The sequence below is a fragment of the Penicillium argentinense genome (genome assembly GCF_028826775.1).
Source record: "Penicillium argentinense strain IBT 30761 chromosome Unknown utg000004l_segment0_segment0, whole genome shotgun sequence".
Taxonomy (NCBI): Eukaryota; Fungi; Ascomycota; class Eurotiomycetes; order Eurotiales; family Aspergillaceae; genus Penicillium; species Penicillium argentinense.
The window spans coordinates 1,422,117-1,444,666 of NW_026622663.1; the positions used below are offsets into that span (position 1 = coordinate 1,422,117).

Consider the following 22,550-nt stretch of genomic DNA (forward strand, 5'->3'; position numbering starts at 1 on the left):
ACCAGCTCGTCCCCCCCACACAAAACTCTTATGACAGCATTCGAGCGATCCCAACCCACTTCACCAAATTCCCTCCCTCACCTCACCGCACCTCAACCCACCCACTCCCCTGTATTGACCTCCGATCATGGATCCAATTCCATGGGACCAGGTCAAGACTGGGGACCTGGAAGCCTTGCGGGTCGCACTCTTCTCGAGTTCGACCTCGCGCAGGCTCCGGGCCCTGCAAGAACTTCGCGACAAGAGCGGTAAGTGCAATCGCAGAGGACTGGCTGGTTTCATGAAATTTGGTGCTAATGCATGCCTCTATAGGGACCGAAATACCTCCCGAATCTCATCAAGATATTATCGCGCTACTCTTCCAGACCTACCCTCTCTACGTCGACCGATCATCCCGACAGGCGGTGCACCAATGTCTCCGCGCCCTCCTCCAAACCCCGAACGCCGCGGAATCTCTCAAATACCTAACCGAGCAACTAAAGATCGAAGCTGGCAAGCCCGGACTGGCCTCATCGTCGGCCTTCGTTCTGTTGGAATGGTGCTGCATCCTGTTGCAGCAAGTCAGTGAGGATCAGGCGACACCCTTGGCAATTGTCTTGGATCTGATCGCCGTGGATGCCAAGGCATTGGAGAACTGCTTTGCCCACACGCCCAAGACGCCAGTGAAGCAGTCGGCCCTGCGGGTGACAAGACGTGCTCTGCGTGCCGTGTTCTCTTCTCAGACATGGGGCGAGGACGCTGTCCGCCAGTCCGTCAGCCGATTGACTACGGACTCGGCCGCCGGAAATAAGAACGCGCTTTTCTTGGGCGTCATCTCCGGGGTATGCGCACGACTTCCCGCCAGGAAGCCCATTTTGGAGGAGTCCAAGAAGGCCATTCTGGATTATTACGTCAATCAGATCGTCAGTTCGAAAACTGTGGTGCCCTCACACATCGCCGGTGGATTGTCAGATTTCATGGAGTCATTTGTCACGTCCGAAGATGTGACCACCGAGCTGGTGCCTCCGATGGAGAAATCTATGCTGCGAGCACCCGAAGTAATTCTGACGGGTTTGATCCCGCCTTTTAGCGACTCGCTGTCCGCGGAGATTGACCTCTCCGAGACGGTGCAGTCCCGTCTCTCTAAGCACTTGTTGGCTAGTATGAAGTCGAACAACCCGGCCATTCGGCAAGGCGCCGCTGACGCCTTCGGGTCATTGCTTTCACGATGCAAGTCCGACGCCTTGGTCCTGAAGATCACGAGCGAGATTGTCAGCCCTCTCAAGACGAACAAGATCACCACTCCCGAGCACCGTGTTGCCTATGCGCAAGCCATTGCGGCGATTCCATTCTCAATTGGCGTCTCGAAAGAGATTATCACAGGATTCGGGCCGGTCTTCAACAAGGAGTCTAATGAAGCTGCTCTCGAGGGCGAGCTCAAGGCCTTCAGCAAGCACCTCGCTTTCCTGATTCAATCAAATGTTAAGGTCAGCGACGACATTGTCAATGCTATTGTCAAGGGCGTTGCCGACAAGCGAATCCCATTTCGCAAGCTTTGGCAACTCAATGTTGGAGAGGTCCTTTGGAAGGCCGACGCTACCTCATTGAAGAGTCCCGAGGTCGAGCCACTTGTGTCCAAATTCCTTGCGAAGATGAAAGACCTGTTTGGCGAGGTTGCTTCCAACGCACTGCCGTCGGCTCAAAGCGGTGCATTGTCATCCGCGTACGTCTTCCTGGCTCTCTTCCAGAGAACCTCCGACATTGAAGGCACGGAGAAGTCCACTTGGGAGGAAAAGGTGTCGCAATCTATGACAATGGGTTCGAAGCCTTCGTTCCTGCTGAACCCCAGAGCCTACTCGAAGGTGACAACGAAGTCCGAGATGCAATGGTTCGTCCGGTCTCTGGCTGCTGTTACTTCCGGTTCCAAGTTTGCCTCGGCTGAAGAAGCGGCCAAGATTGCCTGGGCTCAATCCTTCATTTTTGCCATTACTGCCCCGGCCATGCCTACCAACCACCGTGAAAATGCAGTGGAAACATTGTCGAGCGTCCACGTGAAGGATGCGGCCGCTATCGGTGGTATCGTCGTCAAGGCTCTTTGGACTTGGATTCTTTCCCACCGTACTCACGAGAAGGAATCAGCTGCTGTTTTTGCTGGACCGGGAAGCGAGCGCCTGCTGCACTTGGTCTTGAGGGCTCTGTGTCCCACATCGGCCCCAAAGGAAGGATCGGAAACCATTTCTGATCTCGAAAACCAGCTGATCAACATCCTGCTCCTTAGCCGTCCTGAGATGGTTCCAAATGCATCTTGGATCGATTTGTGTTTGAGGACAGGCATCGACCCCGGAAACCTGGTTCGCGCCCATCAGACCGAATGCATCGAACGGCTGGTCCGTGTCAACGCCGACCCTATTCAATCGATCGTGCCTAATGTCAACCCTGCTATCTGGAGTGCTGCGGCCGACCTGGCATTCGTGGCCCCCGAGGTCATGATTCCCCGCCTTGTCGACCAGATAAAGGAGGATCTTGATGGTGCTCGTCTTTCCAAATTCACCGCGACTGATGCTGCCATTGCACGTACTCCCGAGGGAACTACCTTCGTCGACGTGCTGAGCAGCAAGTCCAAGCAGCCTGCCTTTGACAAGAACACCAAGGATTATGACACTCTAAAGTGGGAGGAAGAACTCCGCGCGCAATTGGTGGAGAAAAAGGGCCAGAAGCCAAAGAAGCTCACCCTCGAAGAGCAGTCTAAGGTCAAAGCACAGCTTGCAAAGGAAGCCGATATCCGTAAAGAGGTGCTTGAAGAAGTCAAGCGCATCGAGCGTGGTGCTGGTCTCATCCACGGCCTGGCAACTGGCCCGGCCAATGACGCCGAAGGCTGGATCAATACCGCCGTCGAAGGCCTGCTTTCTCTTGCCCGCGCTGGTGCTGGCCTGTTTGTTGGTGGCATTGTGTCTCAAGCATATGTCACCTGTGCAAATGAGTTATCTTCGCGTCTGGGTAACATCCGTCCGTTCGTTGGTGTTGCAACACTGCGTGCCATCGGAAAGACTAACCTCCCGCCAACAATGGAATTGGAGCATCTGGGAGAACTCACCACAAGAATTTTGTACAAGTTGCGATTTGCATCTGAACAGCGTCCTCTTGATACCCCGTCTATCGCCTATATCCTTCCCTTGCTTTCTTTGGTTTTGAGCCAGAATGGCATTGAGGAGGTCAAGGGTGAACAGGAGGGCGAGCAGGTCCTGCTTGCGCTTGATATCTTGTCCTTCCACACCAGTTCTTTCACTGATATTCGTCTCCCCCGCAACGAAGTCCTTCGCCAGCTTCTGTCCGCCATGCAAAGGTACACTCAGCACTACAAGCTGATCAAAGATATTCTGTTCAATTTCTGCCGCTGCATCTCCGCCAATATTAGCGCTGAAGAGTTGCAGACTCTGTTGGAAGGTACTATCGTTGCCGATTCTTCTGTTAGAACCTCAGTACTCCAGGTGATTGACGACGAGATTGACCTGACTGATCTCGACTTCTCCGAACACATCTGGTTGGGCTGCCATGACCATGTGGAAGAGAATGTCGTGATCGCGGAAACCATCTGGGAAGACAATGCGCTGGAAGTGGATGACTCGGCCTTTGCCAAGATCATGACGTACTTGGACTCCAAGGACTCTCATCTCCGAGGCTCTGCTGCTCGTGCATTGGCCCACGCCATTGAGTTTGACAAGGAAAAGTTTGCCGGTATTGTTTCCGAGCTCGAGACCAAGTACTCCGAGGAAATCAAGCCCAAGGCGCCCGAAAAGGACGCCTATGGCATGCCCAAGAAGGTGGACAACACCGATGTCTGGGAGCCCCGAAGCGGTATTGCACTTGCCTTCAATGCCATGACAAGTCTTTTTGAAGGCGATCAAATCATTAATTTCTTGCAATTCTTGATCGAGCGTGGTCCTCTTGTGGACAAGAACTCTGCTGTTCGTTCCCAGATGGCTGAGAGTGGTAAATCGGTGATCGCTCAACGGGGTCAACAAAAGGTCGAGCAACTCATGAAGCTGCTCGAGACTGTGTTGGAAACATCGGACAAGGCCACTCAAAGCTCCGACTTGCTGAACGAGGCAGTCGTCGTGCTTTACGGATCGCTGGCTAGGCACTTGAAGGGCGATGACCCTCGCTTGCAAACCGTCATCAAGAAGCTTCTTGCAACCCTCCCGACTCCGTCCGAGTCTGTTCAGTCCGCTGTCTCCGAGTGCCTGCCTCCTTTGATCAGGCTGTCTGGCCCCAAGACCGGCGAGTACGTGAAGGAGATGCTGGACCAGCTTCTCAACGTCAAGAGCTATGCTACCCAGCGTGGCGCTGCTTACGGTCTGGCGGGTATTGTCCTCGGCAAGGGTATCTCGACCTTGCGAGAGTTCCGCATCATGAGCTTGCTTACTGATGCTCTTGACAACAAGAAGGAGCCGCATCAGCGTCAGGGTGCTGTGCTGGCCTACGAATTGTTCGCCACTGTCCTCGGGCGTACCTTTGAGCCCTATGTCATCCAGATTGTCCCGCAATTGCTTGCTGGCTTCGGTGATATGAGCATTGATGTCCGCGACGCTTGTCTGGATGCATCCAAGGCCTGCTTCCAGAACCTGAGCTCCTACGGTGTGAAGAAGATCTTGCCTACTCTTTTGGATGGTCTGGATGATACCCAATGGCGTAGTCAAAAGGGAGCTTGCGAGCTTCTGGGGGCTATGGCTTATCTTGACCCGCAGCAGCTGGCCGCCAGTCTGCCCGACATCATTCCTCCCCTGACCGTGGTCCTCAATGATACCCACAAGGAGGTTCGAAACGCTGCGAACCGCAGTCTCCAGCGCTTCGGCGAGGTCATTAGCAACCCCGAGATTAAGAGCCTGGTCAACGTGCTGCTGAAGGCCCTGAGTGATCCCACCAAGTACACCGATGAGGCTCTGGATGCTCTCATCAAGGTGTCCTTTGCGCACTACCTCGACGCCCCTTCGCTGGCACTCGTCGTGCGTATCCTTGAACGTGGTCTTGGTGACCGTTCCGCTACCAAGCGGAAGTCTGCCCAAATCATTGGCAGCCTGGCGCATCTTACTGAGCGTAAGGATCTCACTGCACACCTGCCTATCATTATTGCCGGCCTCAACCTCGCCATTGTCGATCCTGTCCCCACCACTCGGGCTACTGCTTCCAAGGCTATGGGTTCACTTATCGAGAAGCTAGGAGAGGATGCTCTGCCCGACCTTATTCCCAACCTTATGACCACTCTGAAGTCGGATACCGGTGCTGGTGACAGACTGGGATCTGCCCAGGCTCTTTCCGAGGTTCTTGCTGGTCTTGGAACCACCCGTCTCGAGGAGACCCTGCCTACCATTCTCCAGAACGTTTCCAGCTCCAAGCCTGCCGTTCGCGAGGGCTTCATGACTCTCTTCATCTTCTTGCCCGCTTGCTTCGGAAACAGCTTCGCTAACTACCTCAGCAAGATCATTCCGCCTATCCTTGCTGGTTTGGCCGACGATATCGAGTCAATTCGCGAGACCTCTCTGCGTGCTGGTCGTCTGCTTGTCAAGAACTTCGCCACCAAGGCCATCGACCTCTTGCTTCCCGAACTGGAGCGTGGTCTTGCCGACGACAGCTACCGTATCCGTCTCAGTTCCGTGGAGCTGGTTGGGGATCTGCTATTCAGTCTTACTGGTGTTACTGGAAAGACCGATGCTGAGGAAGAGGGCGAGGAGGAAGCTCAACAGGCTGGCCAGTCCCTGCTCGAGGTTCTCGGAGAAGAGCGGAGGGACAAGGTCCTCTCGGCCCTGTTCATCTGTCGCTGCGATACCTCTGGTATGGTCAAGAGCGCCGCCATGGCTGTGTGGAAGGCTCTCGTCGCCTCCCCCAGAACTCTCAAGGACATGCTCCCGACCTTGGCTCAGCTCATCATCCGCCGCCTCGGATCCTCCAACATGGAGCAGAAGGTTATCGCCAGCAACGCTCTTGGCGACCTTATCAAGAAGGCTGGCGAATCTGTGCTCTCTACCTTGTTGCCCTTACTCGAGGAAGGTCTCCAGACCTCCCCCGATGTCGACGTCAAGCAGGGTATATGTATCGCTTTGCGTGAGCTTATCAGCTCTGCGACCCCTGAGGGCTTGGAAGACTACGAGAAGGTTCTCATCTCCACTGTGCGTGTGGCTCTGGTCGACAACGATGAAGATGTGCGTGAGGCTGCTGCCGAAGCCTTCGACGCTTTGCAGCAGATTCTGGGCAAGAAGGCTGTCGACCAGGTTTTGCCTTACCTTCTCCACCTGCTTCGCAACGACGAAGAAGCCGAGCAGGCCCTGTCTGCTCTTCTGACTCTCCTGACGGAGCAGACCCGCGCGAACATCATTCTCCCCAATCTTATCCCTACGCTACTCACGCCGCCTATCTCGGCTTTCAATGCCAGAGCCCTGGCATCCTTGGCCGAGGTTGCTGGCTCCGCCATGACGAGAAGACTGCCAAATATCCTCAACGCTCTCATGGACGGTATCCTCGAGACCACCGACGACGGCTTGCGTTCGGAACTCGAGAATGCCTTCGATACCGTGTTGGTGTCTGTCGATGAGTTTGATGGCTTGAACGTGGCCATGAACGTGATGATGACCCTCATGAAGCACGACGACCACCACCGCCGAGCCAAGGCTGCTCTGCACCTCAACAAGTTCTTCTCGGACGTTGAAATGGACTACTCGCGTTACCACCAGGACTTGATCCGCGTCCTGCTGATCTCGTTCGACGACCGGGACCAGGAGGTTGTCAAGGCAGCATGGACCGCTCTCAGCGGTCTTACCTCCCACTTGCGCAAGGAGGAGATGGAGGTTCTGGTCATTCCCACCCGCCAAAACCTGCGGCAGGTCGGCGTCGCCGGTGCGGACTTGCCTGGTTTCAGCTTGCCCAAGGGTATCATGGCTATTTTGCCTATCTTTCTCCAAGGTCTACTTAACGGCAGCGTCGAGCAGCGTGTTCAGTCGGCTCTCGCCATGTCTGATATCATCGACCGGACGAACGCGAACTCCCTTAAGCCTTTCGTCACCCAGATCACTGGTCCTCTGATTCGTATTGTCTCCGAACGTTCAACCGACATCAAGAGTAAGTCCCTCTTATCTCGTCAACCCAAAATTTAATAATATTCTAACAAGATAATCAGGCGCTATTTTCTACACCATCAACAAGCTCCTAGAGAAGATTCCTCTGGCTGTCAAGCCGTTCCTGCCCCAGCTTCAGCGCACATTTGCCCGTGGGCTGGCAGATACTACCAGCGAGACTCTGCGTAATCGCGCCGCTAAGGGTCTTGGCATTCTGATTACACTGACCCCCCGTGTTGACCCCCTCATTGCCGAGCTTATCACTGGTTCCAAGACCTCTGATATTGGTGTGAAGAATGCCATGATGAAGGCTCTTCAAGAGGTTGTTGGTAAGGCCGGTGCTAGTATGAGCGAGGCGTCCCGGACTGCCATCCTTGGTCTCATTGACGATGATGCCAGCGACCAGACCGGTAAGTGAAATCTTAACTGATGCAATTTCAATTCCAAATAAACTAATGTGTATCATCAGATGCTGTCGCCATCACCAACGCACGCCTTCTTGGCCTGCTTGTCAAGGTCCTCCCTCCCACTACTGCGGTTCCTGTCATCAAGAACCGAGTTCTCAACGGTCAATTCTCGCATGTCTCTGTTCTTGGCCTGAACGCCCTTTTGGCTGAGGCTGCTGGCACCATGATTGAGAACTTTGCCGAGGAGACTCCCGCGGCTATTTGCCAGGGTATCGCGCACAAGGACGTAAGTAGAAACCGCAGTGATTCTCCCGAGCGGTTAATTTTGATACTGACTACGATTATAGCCCTTCATCTCTGATAACAGCGTTCTTGCCGCTGGTAAATTCCTCTTGGCTGAGGATGGCAACCACAGCTTTGAGACTCACAAGATGATCTTCGAGGCTTTGGCCCCCGTCATTCCGCCGGGTGCCCCATCCGACACCCGTCGTCTGACGCTGGTCGTGATTCGGACTGTGAGCCGTCTGCACCCCGAACTGACCCGCCCACACCTGGCTCTGCTCGCACCCCCGATTTTCGCCGGTGTTCGCGATCTGGTCATCCCCGTCAAGCTTGCCGCGGAAGCCGCTTTCCTGTCCATTTTCTCAGTGGTGGAGTCCGATAGCGAGGTCTTCGACAAGTACATGTCCGGCCCCGGAGCCTCGCTCCCCCCGGTCCTAAGCGCAGCATGTCTGAGTACTTCAAGCGTATTGGTATGCGTCTTGCTAGCCAAGCTCGTGAGCGCCGTAACGCTGAAGGTGGGGAGGGTGGACTGGGTCTGTCGAATGACGAAGTGGATGATGAGAAGGAATTGTGGAGTATTGGAAAGGTGGACCTGGGGGAGGATGGATTTGCAGATGAGTGATTGATGAACAAATCAGCATCCCAAGGTTGAATCTACATCTTTATCTAGATATACCCTTGGGCGTTTTTTTTCTGTTATCGTACAAAAGTTAGGAATTTATGACGTGTTGATGAATGTCTAAGCGAGGTCTTTACTCTTTACTGCGTAGATATACTACATTCGATAGATTTGATACTTTTCGCGCTAGAACTGGGAGATTACGATGACTATATTACTCTACACTTGATTTAAATCCATCTCGTTATGTTCAATTGTATTGTATTATGGACCAGTGAAACGTGACGTTTATAGTTCTGGCCAAGCCTCGACGATCCCAATCGGGAAGATTTTGTGTCATGTGACATTGACAGATTTCTTCGGTCACGTGATTTGGTGATCGTTGACGTCGCTCGCAAACTTCAGCTCAGATTACTTGAGAATCTTGAGAGAAATATCAGGGTCAAGTAATTAGGATCGAAAAGATGTTTTCGCTTCAATTAATTATCCCTCTGTTCTATGATCATCTCCCCGTTCTGGCTTGAATTGTATAGATTACCCGATCGGGCACTAGGGCTAGGGGTGCAGCCCTAATGTGGACGACTCGCTTACGGCACATTAGCTAATCGCGCCCGCCCCAAACTCTCACCGTCTGGATTTCCCGTTGAGTGCTACGAACATCATCCGCCAACGACCGTCGATACGCCGACATCAAGATGTGAGTGCCATCTCCTACGACTATTTCCTGAGGTTCCCGACCAGTGATATTGTCGCCCCCGTCGAAACAGAGTTCCCGCGGTTGAAGGGAACAGAGGAACCCGTGATGTTCGTTTTGTGTGCAGAGGCTGACCCCGACTTTTTTCTCATTCTAGGGTCAACCTTCGCACCCAGAAGCGCCTCGCCGCCTCCGTGGTCGGCTGCGGCAAGCGCAAGATTTGGCTCGACCCCAATGAGATGACCGAGATCTCCAACGCCAACTCCCGCCAGACCATCCGCAAGCTCGTCAGCGATGGCCTCATCATCCGCAAGCCCGTCACCATGCACTCGCGCTCCCGCGCCCGCGAGCTGAACGAGGCCCGCCGCATCGGTCGTCACCGCGGTCTGGGTAAGCGTAAGGGTACCAAGGACTCCCGTATGCCCAGCCAAGTCCTCTGGATGCGCCGCATGCGTGTCCTCCGTCGTCTCCTCGTCCGCTACCGTGCCGCCGGCAAGATCGACAAGCACCTGTACCACGAGCTCTACCACCTGAGCAAGGGTAACACCTTCAAGCACAAGCGTGCCCTCGTTGAGCACGTAAGTTCTCCCGGATGAACCGCCTGCCCCTCCGACCACCTTTTCCCCCAACAACACCCTGCAACATTGGTTACAACATTTGAAACGAACACCCGACTGACCCGTTCTTTTCTCTACTATAGATCCAGAAGGCCAAGGCCGAGCGCCAGCGTGAGCGTGTCCTCAAGGAGGAGATGGACGCTAAGCGTGCCAAGAACAAGGCTCTCCGTGAGCGTCGGGCGGAGCGTGTTGAGGCCAAGCGTAACGCTCTGGTCGCTGAGGAGTAAATGTGTTAAAAAATGTGACTTTTTACTCGTTCGGCGGTGCGGAGGTCGAAAAAGCGGTTATTGAACTTCTGGGTTTATTCCGGGATTCGACGGCTGTCCCCTTGTTCCCCCAATTCGAATCCATGGAATTTTAGGTCGGCCATTTTTTCCCACTTCTTCCTATAGTCGGACTACTATCCTCTTGCAAATGTTTTCCCATTGTCTCTTGGATCGCGTGGGGGTTTTGGGCTTCTGGGATCTTGGGATAATGGGGCAAATTAGGAAGATGCGATGATGATGTGATACTCAAGCTTTTCTTGTTAATAACGAGAAGGCGAAAGGAAATTCTTTTTCAAAACAAAAAAACTAAAAACCAACCTCCCCCTTCGACACGGCGCTTGTGTGTAAAGGTTACGAAATGCGATCGATTGCTTTTGCAAATCTTCGCTGGCCTTGCCAGTTGATGATATGTAGATCATACGTACAATCACTACTCTAATACAGTCAGCCCTGGAGACGACAACCTTGGAGTGGACCTAGTTGTTTGGGGTATTGAATGCGGAGTGCTCTGTAAGTAGATCTGCTATGAACTCATAACGCAGGAGATCAGACATTCCTACCTATCTAGGAATCCCCCACGTTGCCACGCTGCAGTGTTGGTACTGGACTGGATAGAACTTAACGGGAACATATATCAAATAACGCATTACACTAATGTAAAGCGGGGATATATACATCACTATTCTGCCGTAGCACCCTCCCATTTACCCCAACACATCTTCAAGTACTATAGTACACAATATATAATGATGCATCCGACTCAGTGCATTGCTGCTATACGTAACTTGCAGCCATCTCGATCACATCCACCACTTGATGGCGAAAGGCCTGCTGGAGCTTCAAGTCTTCCTTCGTATCATCTTCCACCTCAAAATCCCCCGTGAGGCATTTGAGCACAACCTCTTTATACTTGCGACCAACGCGGGACTCTAACCGCTTCTGCGCATGTTTAATCAGTTGCGACTGGACAGCAAGAGGATTGCTGGCATGCGAAAACATATTCCTCTCTAGCTTCACGGCAGGCTCCCACAGACCGATCTCCAACAACACCACCCCTAACGCGTAAATGTCGTGGATTTTCTTGAACATTTCCATTGGCTGACCTTGACGATCTGGATGCCGATAGATGTCGCGTGTGGGCTCGAAGTCCGCCTGCCCCATTGAGAAGAAAGGCTCGGGGCGACTGAACTCGAATCCGAGGACCCACGGCTCCGAGTAGTTCACCACAGCCCGCGTGCCCATCTTTTCGTCTTCAACGCGATGCGGTAGGAGAAGAATGTTGTCGCTGCGAAAACTTTCATGCAACTTTGCGAACGTTAGCGATGACCGAAACAATCATGCCGGAAACGAAAACTGACCCATTGAACCATGTGCATCTGGGCGATGCATTTCGAGAGACCCAGAGCGAGCCGAAATTTATCTCCCAGCTCCGGACGACGGTCCGAGTCGAACAATAGCCATTGGAGACTGACCGGAGCGCCAATGGGCTTCGGCTGTACCTCGAAAACGAAAGCGATAGAGCTCTGAGCTGGCAGATATTTCCAGCCCACACATGGTAGGACGCGGAAGACGCGTTCTTTTGGTTGATGCAGAAGCTTGGCCAGCGACTCAATCCGGCTCTTTGTTCGAGGATCGACATCATGTCCCGACATAACAGGCCCTGCTATGGGGTCATAGTGGTGGTTTTCTTGGATATACGCCGTTCCATCTTTAGAGAACATGGCAAACATGCCTTGGTGTTCGACAGGCCGAATCTCCTTGAGAAAGAGATCCCAGGATGGTTCTCGCAGCTCAAGAGACCCGTTCATATGGCCTGCGTCCCACTGAGCTAGACGCAACGACGCATCCTTATCGAAACCGAGCTCCCTGGAAGCGTCGTCGTTCTGCAGGTGCATGAGATGCTCAGGAGACACCCCCAGCTGCGAGGCGAGACACCACAGTTCGACCTTCTTCTTTAGGCGAGAATTACGATCCTTGAAGGACTCGAGAATGACCTCGACGCGCTTTTTGTCGCGGAAAGACCAGCGCAGAAGGCCAGGGAGTGATTGACTTGACCAGCTATGCGACGACCCAGGGCTAGGTGAAATAGCCCTGAGATTGAGGAATGAAGCAGACGATTCACGAGTCAACCCATATCGACGTTCGAGAATCTCGACACCCTCTTGCAGGATGGACTTGATCTCGCGACAGAGCAGTTCGATCTGCCGTTGAATGTCCGGGTCGAATTGCTCGAAGAGCGTTTTACCGCCATACACCTGCAAACCTTAGCACAAAGACCGCTTCTCTTCTGCACCGTCCGCCATCCCACGACGAGGGCCACCAGACTCACCGAACACTCAGAGAAAAGCAGATTGCGAAGCAACTTGGTCTGCAGATTCTCATCCTGTACCAGGTTCCGGGATTCGCTTGCATCCTGGCCGATGTCGGTCTGTTAGAAGCGTGTTCCGACCGACTGCTTTGGCTCGAAGACTCACATTCTCAAACGCATTGGCATCTGAGATCAGCTCTGCGGTTCTCTCGCCCAGTTTAATGAGGGCATCAACGATGGTGATGGTTAGGCCTGCCACGGATATGGGGTCGATCATGGCGGCGGTCCGTTCCGAGAGCCCAAAGGCGTATACCGCAATACCAAGCAAGCACTTCAACCCCCACGACAGCACCAGTTCGGTTCTGAAAGGACTTGAATTTTGAAGATTATAAAATCCACACACCCGGGTTGCCTGCGCGGGGCGCGGGGCGTCTCCAGGTCTGTGATAGCGCGACTGCATCCAATCACACCGGCGCAGTTTTCAGCCCCCGCAGAGGCTCAGCTCGTGTTCAATCGACATCCTAAGACGCTCGTCTTGCCCGGCCGGAATCCAGTCTCATTCATTTTGATCCCTGGGACATGTAGCCATCATGTCGCTCTCTTCGTTCAACGATGACTGGATTCGGTGTATGCGGTCAAGATCCCCCAGTTGCGCGTATCCCAGCTGACAAGTACACAAGGCCCGACACCAAAAGGGTCATCGAACGACGCGCTAACATGGACAACGTCGCTATCGAGATCCCGCGTGTCCACCGTTGATGGCCTTGGTTTCAGCGAAAGCGTCGATGTCGGAGCGATGAATAGCCTGGAGAGCTTACTGCGTACAGTCCAGCAACTGAAGCTCAAAAGGCTTCTTGTCGAAGAACTGGAGGAAAATCGGTTTATCGCGGCTGGAGAGACTTTTGCCGTGACGGAATGCAGATACGAAGGGTCTGTCGTGGCTATCAAGCGCATCCGACTGAACGAGGATAGCCATGGGACCTCTGATCGCCAGCATTTCCAGCGACGCCTGCAGTCTGTCTTGCGCGAGGTTTTGATCATGTGCCACCCCCTTTAGCATATCATCCCAACGTTATTAATCTATTGGGCTATGGCTGGACCATAGAGAAGCAACGGCCTTCACCATTCATATCAGTCGAATTTGCTGCGATGGGGTCCCTCAGAGACTACATGAAGAAATGCCATCCCATCCGAACCAAGTTGATCATGATGGGAGATGTCGGCGCGGGGCTGATGGCGTTGCATAAGTGTGGTATTGTGCATGGCGATCTGAAAATGGATAACGTGGTGGTATTCGCGTCCTTGGACCGGCCATCCGGAACGATTGCAAAAGTCTCGGATTTCGGTCATTCTATACTTGTGAGCTCAGCTCCAGAGAAACGGACACAATACTTCGGAACAACATTGTTAGTTGAAGACCGAAAAACCATGATATTCTTAGCTGATCGTTATGAGGTACAATTCACCGGAGGTGGCTCAACAAAAGACGCAGCCAATCCTGGTCGAGAATCTCCATAAATGCGATATCTGGGCATTTGGTCTCTGTGCGTGGGAGATCTTAGCGGATGGACAGGTGTATTTCCAGCGCAGTTGGAAGCACAATCCTCAATTCGAACGTTCGGCCCGATCAGAGAGCCTAGCAACGCCCACGGACTCGGAGACCCAGGAGGACAGTTCTATTGATGGAGATGACCAACATGTCTTTGGTCGCTTCGATCTATCCTACCTCAGGATCCTTGCCGGAGAGTTTGTGAACAACATGAAGATACCAGGCATCGGCTTTGAGAAAGGGTTTCTTCGACCATTAATGGATCGTACCCTTCAAGTTGATCCCTCAAAGAGAGTGTCGGACCTAAATCGACTTCCCATAATCGGATTCTGGAATAAGATGTCCGGTGCCCAATCTCTCCAGTCAAAGCTAGCTACGTATGCCATCTCAGGAGACATAAGATACTCGATATTTAGCAGAGATATCGGCCCGAACATCATCTGGGAACAGCAGAAGCAATTACTGATTGATTTTGAAGCCGTGGCCGAGAAGTCACGCCCAGATAAGAGTGATGGCTCCGCCGCTTTCCAGACCATGCTTTGTTATGTGAATAACTTTGGCACTTCGCAAGACCTTACGAAGGCAACTCAATATATTCGCAAAGCCGAAGAGGCTGGCCATCTCATCGCTCGAATCTTGGGCTCACGCATGCTTGATGGATTCTCCGCGACCTCGACGAGTGCGCACAAGTCATACAGTGAATGTCTTGCCCTCGGCTTCAGTGTCACTCGAAAGGTTGACGCGTCCTCTTCTCTGACTGTACACAACGGCGAAGAAGTGGTGCGATTTCCAAACTACGAGAGTTTTCGAAAGGCTTATATTGATATGATCTCCTGGGAAGCCATCGACAAGGTGGCTAAGGTGGACTTCTTAAACACTTTCGTCACTCAAAACCTTGCGACGGCACGCTTTCATCCCCTGGAGATTGTGGTTCGACATGGAGATATAGAACTCCTGGAAGCTATGCTATCTTTAACTGATTCGAGCATGGTTCTAGAGCAAGAAAAAGAGACCCTTGTTGCCCAAGCTGCTGCTTGTGGTTATGGCAAGATCGCTTGTCGACTTCTCAGCAAAGGAGCAATCATAGCCTACGAAATCTCGACCTCTATTCTACACTGGCTTTTCTGTTTGGACATCTCAAGCGTTAGAAATGTCCAACAGCAGCTGGAGAACACACTGAGCAGCTCTGATTTGAGGACTCTAGTGAATCGGCCGTGCCCACAGAGGATCGTTCTCCACCCCCAATGGCCATTCCAGGTGCATGGTACCCCACTTGCGACAGCGGTGGCCACTGGGAACATAGAAGTTGTCAAATCTCTTCTAGAAATGGGAGCTGATCCTGCTGCCTCTGCTTTTACGATAATTGAAGGCGACACAGCTCCGAAATTCACGCCTATTCATCTTGCTGTTCGATACCATAATGCCAAGATACTCCAACTCCTCTGGGAAGCGGAATTTGGTAAACAGCAAATCACAGGGACCGGAGTATCCCTCGTTGCCAAACTCGGCTCATTCCCCATGGGCTGTGCATTGAGCTTGCTTACCAATGCCGAGCGACTCGCCATCCACGGTAAAAACCACAAGCAAAAGTTGAAAGAGACGATCGACCTTTTGGCACTGGATATTTTGCTCCAGTCATCCCCAGAAGGCCTAAGTGCAATCTTTCACGCGATTGACCTCGAAGATGTTGACGCCGTCGAACTTCTTCTGGCACATTTCCCGGCTCTCGCTACCAGAAAGCTTGTTCAACCGGATGACCAAAAGTTATTCACATATCCACTGCATTTTGCCGTCCAGATAGGCGCAAATCGTGACACGGACGAGGCCATTCGAATCGTTGAACATATCCTTAAGCTTGATCCAACTGCCCTTAATCGGGGAGACAGCTCATCGGTCAAACCAATACACATTGCAGCAATGGGATCATCCACCCGCATGCTGAACTATCTTCTCGATCGCGGAGCCTCATACGGTGATCTCGACGGACGAAAACAAAACGCCTTGCACTTTTGTCGGACTGCGGAGAACGTAAAGATTCTTCTGCTCGGCGGTACACGCATCGACCACAAGGATCAATTGCGGTTCACACCAGCCCATGCAGCAGCTATACATGGTATGGAAGAGGTTCTACAGGCACTCATTGATGCAGGTGCGAACTTGAGCTTTGCAGACAACGAGAACGGTACTCCATTGCACTGTGCGATCCGACGAAAGTCTCGCTCGATGATCGAAATGCTACTCAAAGCTGGCGTGAATGCCGATGCCCCGAACATCCATGGGAAAACACCCCTTTTGGTGGCGATGGACATCGGACGTGCTGATATAGCCGCATTGCTGTTCGACCATGGCGCAAACCCCTTCACAAAAGACACTCAAGGCCTCTCTCCTTTCCATGTGGCTCTCCGGTGGGAAAGCAGCAGCACCTTGACCAAATTCCAACTGCACAGGGAGTTCGACTCTCTTTCTTGGGACGACAAGATCAAAGTCCTGTGGTTTGCAGCGCGCAACGGGCATCACACAAGCTTGAGACTGTTCCTGAGCAAGATAATTGGTAGTCAATGGCTTTATCCTCAAAGTCCGGCTTACCAGTATCGAGATTCTATCAGCAAAGCTATCCACATCGCGGTTAAGGCCTGCCAGGTCGAAAACGCTAATGCTCTCCTATCTTTCGGAGTGAGGGTTGACACGCCTGACTCCAGGGGTAACACGCCCCTCCTATTGGCATGCCAAATAGGTCGCCTCGAGCAAGGATTCAACCCGTACCACCGCGCATATATGTGTGAGATGCTCGTCAACAACGGAGCCGACATACTGGCAAGGAACCACAGCTACCAGACAATCATTGCGCTCGCGCAAGCCTACGCCGACTTTCCGCTCATGACGCTCTTACTCGAGCACACATTGAATGTAAATAACTTCGACCAGGAAACCAAGCGGAACCGCATAATCAAATCCATCAGGAGTGATAGAAAGGGAGAGGTATACAACAAAGAAGCAGAGGCTCTCATCGGGAATGAGTCCATCAAGCCAGGCTTCCTTCGCAGCGCAGCCGCAAAAAGCGAGTGGGAGTTCGTGATGACCTGTCTTGCTGGACAGTTCATGAAAAAAGAGAAAATCAAAGAGGTCTTCGGGGCACACAGATGGCCAACTGGCGTTGATAGCATCGATATGATGCTTTACTACTCCGTCAACAAGGATCGAAATTTCGTTGCGCACCTCTACAAACTTTCGAATAAAAGCATTGGAGAAGATGCGAAATTCTTTCACCGTGTTCAAATCGGGCGCCGGGATTTGGACGTTGATCTTGATGAAGCGAGGGAGATGCTGAATAGTATTATCTGGCCGGAAAAGCAGGACAAAGATCGAATAAATCCTCTTAAGTCGCTATTAGACTTGTCACATTGGCCTCAAATTCCGGACGAAGAAGACCGTCATTCGGAAAACAAGGAACAAGAAGAGGGCACGAGGAAGATATGGACGGGTTGGCTTGACAAGTTTGACAAATGCAAGAAGGACAAGAACGAGACTGAAGAGGATGCGGAAGAAGAACTGGATATGTCTGATGAAGGGATGAAGATTAGTACCCCCAGAATCTCGGTAAAGTCTGCGCAATCATTTTTCCCTGATCAAGATATGGATGCGAGGGAGAAGTAACGGCAGACTATTCTACTCAAATGGACCGGGATTTCAAATAGGAAGCAATCGCAAGAAGTAGTTAGGAGGCAGCGAAATGGCTGTACGAGCTAGAAGGTCTGCTCTAGCTGCTGGTGTACCAGAATTCAAAGGCCCTAAGTCACGCAAAGAAACTTCAAGCAAGTAATCATGGATGTGTACAGCAGAGAAGTCATGTAAGAACCAATGCACGTGACATTATACCCCCACAAGCTGCATCTGCAGCTCCGCCCTTTCCAACGGAGAAGAGCTCTATCTTCGTAGTGACCTAAGGGTCTTCAACCTGTGAGTCTCTTACACTTTCACTGCACACCTGCAAGAACAGCATGATCTTGACATGGTCGGCGTTGGGGCTTCTAGCCAAGTCTACACCGTCAGTGTCCAAGTTGTTCTAAAGACTTGTCGAATATTGCACTACCTGATGGCGATGCCTCTGAAAGAAATAAATTTGACTGTGCTTTAGATATGCTGTTTCATTTCAGCGTGTTGAAAGAGGAGCGAATGGTCCTGCAGCCGCTGCAAAAGAGGCCATATTCTCATATCATCCAAGCCATTGACACCGATCACCCAAAGGGGGTATATTTCCGCAAATATCGATATTTGCCTGCGCCATATAATCGCCTTACAGGGCCACCGCATCAGAATATACCACGAGATTGCCGATGCTCTCTGTCATTTCCATGACCTGAAGATTGAACACGCCGATGTACGAGCTGACAATGTCCCCCTCACGATCAGTGCTCGGCCATACTCTGTGATTTAAGCGCGGTAAGACCCTTTAAGCTAATAAAACTCTTTCTAAATCTTCCATTTCCAGTCAATGGACCCTCGCCTGTTTAACCCCGGCATCAGACATGTTTGCGCTTGCTTCGCTCATGTTCTTTATGGAGCCTGGGTTCGCTCGTCTGGGGTAGATGGGAAGTTGGGTTTGCCAGTTTTGAAACCAGGGAGCCAGGGTCTTGATGAAGTCGTACGGAGGGCTTGGCTCGGGAACTATAGCCGCACATCAGACATGGTACAGCATCTGGTTTCCATCGATACCCCTAATAACCAGTGCGCTGAAAGTGAGGAGCTCTCTCCTGATCTTGAAACTGAGAAGTCAGGTCGTGCGTTGGAGGAGCTATCCAGAAGAAAAATATGGTAGGGTCATCCCCTTTTCAAATGCAATAACCTAGTTTAGTTTTTCTATTGCCTTGCAGGATGCGTTATTGAGGGGATCCTTTCAGACGACCAGCTTAAGAGGCTGGCTAATCGCTACAACATGGACGCCGATGCAGACCTCCGATTCTCTGTTCTGTAGCATGAATTCATGATTTAGTGTTCATTTTCTAGGATACATTGTAACGTATAGTTTTGTTGGAAGATTGGGAAGCGGGGATAGTTTGGCGAATTCATCTTTAGTGGAACTCCAAATAAAATGAGTCCTCCCTGAAAGCCTTCTGGTCGGCTCTTTCCGAGAAAATGGGCCAGGACTGACGCTTAAGTTTCTTACCGCCAGCAAAATATGCTATATTCACAACACCAGTCCTGTAATTTCTTGGAACCTACTTCCAATCATTGTGTGATCTCTGAGTAAACCCCCTTTTTCTCCGAGTCAAAGCTCAACTGATAATATTTCGAGAGAAGCTTGGGATAGGCCATTACTCCAGCGACTCCTTAGTCTAACAAAAATGTCACCACAGGCAACCATTGAAGTTCAAACTTGAGTCACTACAACAGCCCATGAAAACAATCACATGACCGATGGAAAGGGCAGAAACCATGTGATCCACCACCGCCTTTACCCCTGGGTATAAATATTCTCAGCCTCCCGCACCCTTCCTCTTCTTTCTTTTCTTCTTTAGCTCTCTTTGCCTTTTGGCTTAGATCAAGTGTAGTATCTGTTCTTTTCAGTTTAATCTCTGAAAGTCTTCTCCGGAAGACATCAATGATTATTCCAATTTTTGTACCCCGCGACCTGCCCTCTGTGCTCTGCACATGTCTCGTCGCACAGTGTCATCGGGCTTACACTACCTCCGATCGACGCGAACCCTCTTTTTTCATCAACTGGTCGGCTTGTCCGATTGCTTGGAGAAGAATCTAATCAGCATTATAGTCGCCCTTTCGCACTCCTGAGCCTAATAGGCTGTCGTTGCAGCAGTTCTGCGCTGTGACCATGATCGCGTGAAGCCTCGACCTTGTAACGCGGGGCATCGGCATCTGCCATCCATCACATGATTCAAATAGCTCTCACGTGCCCATTTGCAGTCGGAATCGACTCGGAAGGATCAAAAACAATTTATTCAGAATGATTCTGCAACGAGAAATTCGTATGCGTGTTTTCTGTTATTAGGGGTGCACACGAATAAGGATTTTGGTTATTCGTATTCGTCAATTTTCCTCAACTCATTATTCGTATTCGACTGGCTATTTTCGTGACTTTATTCGTATTCGATTCGTAATTATTCGTAATTTCCGCCAAGACTAACTTACCCTTACTGTAATAGAGACCCACCGCCCATCTAACGATGCTCAACGCGTCGCGTGATTGTTTACACTGCAGATACACGACCATAATTTCGTTTTCTACGCACTTCTTTCCTATCAGTCAACTATCAGGACAAATTTCTCGCGCTACGAATGGACGAGTCCACGGAGTCACAGCGCAAACGGCCATACAGGTCTCAGCGAATCAATTACTGTGCGCTCAATGATGGCATCGACGAGGAGGCTCCACCAGAAGACCGCATTATTGAGATCCCTCCTTCGAAAAGGGCACGCAGTAGCGTTGAACCGATTACTCCTGATGACTCTGCAAGCCAATTAAGCCGGGCTCGAAGTCCACTCGTGGCGATCTGCTCCCAAAATGAACTGACTGCGGAGGCGTTGCCTGACGTGGTCAGTATCTCCAATGAATCTGGCCTTTCTCGAAGAAAGATGCAGAATCAAGCTCTCTGGGCACATTTCGACTGTTCCCCGCTACCGGGAAGGATGTGGTGGCCAAAAAGGGGAAAGGGCCCAATCAACGACCGGGAGGTGCGCTGCAAGCGATGCAATTGGAAAACGACAGATTCTACAAGGGCAACATCAACATCCAATATGATGTTCCATCTCTCTAAACATGGTATTATCCTAAGTGGCCCTGAAAACAGTTCGGAGGACGACAGAAGCAGCATAAAACAGCCGTCAGTTAGCAGCTTCTTCCAGAAGCGGACTGAGGAGCAGAGAGCAAAGGTCCTGGAGCAAAACCTGGTTCGGTGGGTGGTTATAGACGACATGGCATTTGACGCCATAGAATCGCCCCCCTTCCAACAGATCTTCCAGGACTTGGGTGTTTCACTCCCTTTCGCATCTCGCATGACAATGGCTCGTCGAATCGATCGTGATTTCGACAATTGTCGGGAGCAGTTGATTGAAGAGCTAGAGCAGACATGCCAAACGATCTCTCTTTCGCTAGACGCTTGGACGAGCAAGAATTCAAAAGCCATGTTCGGGGTTGTTGGCCACTGGTTGACAGTGGATTTTCAGTACCGAGAGCGGGTTCTTGAATTTACGGAAATCCACGGCATTCATAGCGGAGAGAACATGGCAGAAATTCTTCAGACGCTTCTCACAGAACTTCGAATCGAACACAAGCTCCTCGCGATCACAGCAGACAATGCCACAAGCAATGAGCGCTTGCTATCGGAATTATATCTCAATCTCACCGAGAAATTTCAAGCCATGTACGGAGCCGTGAGTGCTGCAAGAGCCCTACGATTTCAAGGAGTGGATAGTTATATTCGCTGCACTGCGCATGTGCTCAATCTGATTGTCAGCGATATACTCGTCATGTTGCAAGCAGGGGACCACGCGTCGGCGAATGCAGCTTGTGATCTCATGCAGGAAAACAAAGAGATTGGCCCGCAATCACCATTGGCTCGCCTTCGGATTATGGCGCTTTGGATTGCAAGAACCCCGCAGCGGAAGCAGCAGTGGAAGATCATCTGCCAGAGCAATGGGCTCAAGGACAAGTTCATCGAGTACGACGTGGATACAAGGTGGAATTCGACACACCGAATGCTCCGAGACGCCCTGAACGCGAAGCAGCAAATCAAGAAATGGATCCACCATCAGTTAGATTTTCCACCCTTCAGTGCTGAGGATTGGGATCGTCTCCAACAAATTGAGGGCTTCTTAGCCAGGTTTGAGGAGTTCACCCTCACTGTTTCCAAGCGTCAACCGCAAATTACCTTAGCCATCCCCATTTACTATGAACTGCACGATCTGTTGCATGATGCTGCGTCTAGGGAGGGAGAATTCTCGGATCTGCACCTGGAGATTTCTGCTGCTGCTGCTGCGGGCTTGAAAAAGTTCCAAAAATACTACAACCTGATGGATGGACAAGACGCCTATTATGTCGCCCTAGTGCTTGATCCGCGATTTAAAACGCTCTTGCTAGACAGAGATCTAGGCAAGCTCACAGCACCCCAAGTTGTCACGCACATCAAAGAACTACTGCATGATCAATATCCATTGGCAGTCGACTCGTCGGCAAAGCCCTCTAAGGAGCAGCCGAGCCTGAAGAAGAGCATAGAGGCCCGTTTACTTCAGAAGCTGCAACCTAAGAAGAGACATTCATCTGACATTGACCGGTACTTTGAGGATGACGTCGTCACGATAAATGAGTCGATTTCACAGGACAAGAATTGGCTTTTATCGTGGTGGAGAGCACAGAGGAACGAATACCCACAGCTAGCTACTGCTGCACGAGACTATCTGGCCATTCCTGCATCATCAGTGTCGGTGGAGAGACTATTCAACAAGGGACGAGATTTACTGGGTGTCAGGAGAAACACCTTGAGCGCGGAGACTATGCGGCGGTTGATGTTGTTACGAGATATATATCTCTCTGAGGAATATTAATCACACGTGATTTTTACGAATAATTTACGAATAAGACACATTTTATTCGTACGGATATTATATAAGCGACGATGCTTATTCGTATTCGTAAAATTTTACGGTATTCGTACGAATATTCGTAAAGTGATTATTCGTGTGCACCCCTATCTGTTATTACGCATTTGGAG

General features: G+C 51.3%; 7 protein-coding genes across 7 annotated transcripts; 5 read left to right on the forward strand and 2 right to left on the reverse strand.

Annotated features, from left to right (window-relative positions):
- Positions 1–127: 127 nt before the first annotated feature.
- N7532_003465 (putative translational activator) lies at positions 128–9,931 on the forward strand (the record flags this gene model as incomplete). Its single annotated transcript, XM_056615959.1, has 9 exons — positions 128–248; positions 313–7,089; positions 7,148–7,495; positions 7,555–7,778; positions 7,840–8,171; positions 8,219–8,360; positions 8,995–9,197; positions 9,245–9,665; positions 9,788–9,931. The coding sequence occupies 9 exons, from the start codon at positions 128–130 to the stop codon at positions 9,929–9,931; spliced, it is 8,712 nt and encodes a 2,903-aa protein (XP_056476316.1).
- Positions 9,932–10,744: 813 nt separating this feature from the next.
- N7532_003466 (uncharacterized protein) lies at positions 10,745–11,212 on the reverse strand (the record flags this gene model as incomplete). Its single annotated transcript, XM_056615960.1, has 1 exon — positions 10,745–11,212. One exon carries the CDS (start codon positions 11,210–11,212, stop codon positions 10,745–10,747), a length of 468 nt encoding a protein of 155 aa, XP_056476317.1.
- Positions 11,213–11,286: 74 nt separating this feature from the next.
- N7532_003467 (uncharacterized protein) lies at positions 11,287–12,555 on the reverse strand (the record flags this gene model as incomplete). Its single annotated transcript, XM_056615961.1, has 3 exons — positions 11,287–12,225; positions 12,300–12,398; positions 12,445–12,555. The coding sequence occupies 3 exons, from the start codon at positions 12,553–12,555 to the stop codon at positions 11,287–11,289; spliced, it is 1,149 nt and encodes a 382-aa protein (XP_056476318.1).
- A 313-nt stretch (positions 12,556–12,868) lies between these two features.
- On the forward strand, positions 12,869–13,335 carry N7532_003468 (uncharacterized protein; the record flags this gene model as incomplete). The annotated part of the gene is made up of 2 exons (XM_056615962.1): positions 12,869–12,905; positions 12,959–13,335. 2 exons carry the CDS (start codon positions 12,869–12,871, stop codon positions 13,333–13,335), a joined length of 414 nt encoding a protein of 137 aa, XP_056476319.1.
- A 92-nt stretch (positions 13,336–13,427) lies between these two features.
- N7532_003469 (uncharacterized protein) lies at positions 13,428–17,481 on the forward strand (the record flags this gene model as incomplete). The annotated part of the gene is made up of 2 exons (XM_056615963.1): positions 13,428–13,684; positions 13,734–17,481. 2 exons carry the CDS (start codon positions 13,428–13,430, stop codon positions 17,479–17,481), a joined length of 4,005 nt encoding a protein of 1,334 aa, XP_056476320.1.
- A 1,030-nt stretch (positions 17,482–18,511) lies between these two features.
- N7532_003470 (uncharacterized protein) lies at positions 18,512–18,799 on the forward strand (the record flags this gene model as incomplete). Its single annotated transcript, XM_056615964.1, has 2 exons — positions 18,512–18,605; positions 18,699–18,799. 2 exons carry the CDS (start codon positions 18,512–18,514, stop codon positions 18,797–18,799), a joined length of 195 nt encoding a protein of 64 aa, XP_056476321.1.
- Positions 18,800–20,118: 1,319 nt separating this feature from the next.
- N7532_003471 (uncharacterized protein) lies at positions 20,119–22,383 on the forward strand (the record flags this gene model as incomplete). Its single annotated transcript, XM_056615965.1, has 1 exon — positions 20,119–22,383. One exon carries the CDS (start codon positions 20,119–20,121, stop codon positions 22,381–22,383), a length of 2,265 nt encoding a protein of 754 aa, XP_056476322.1.
- Positions 22,384–22,550: the final 167 nt, after the last annotated feature.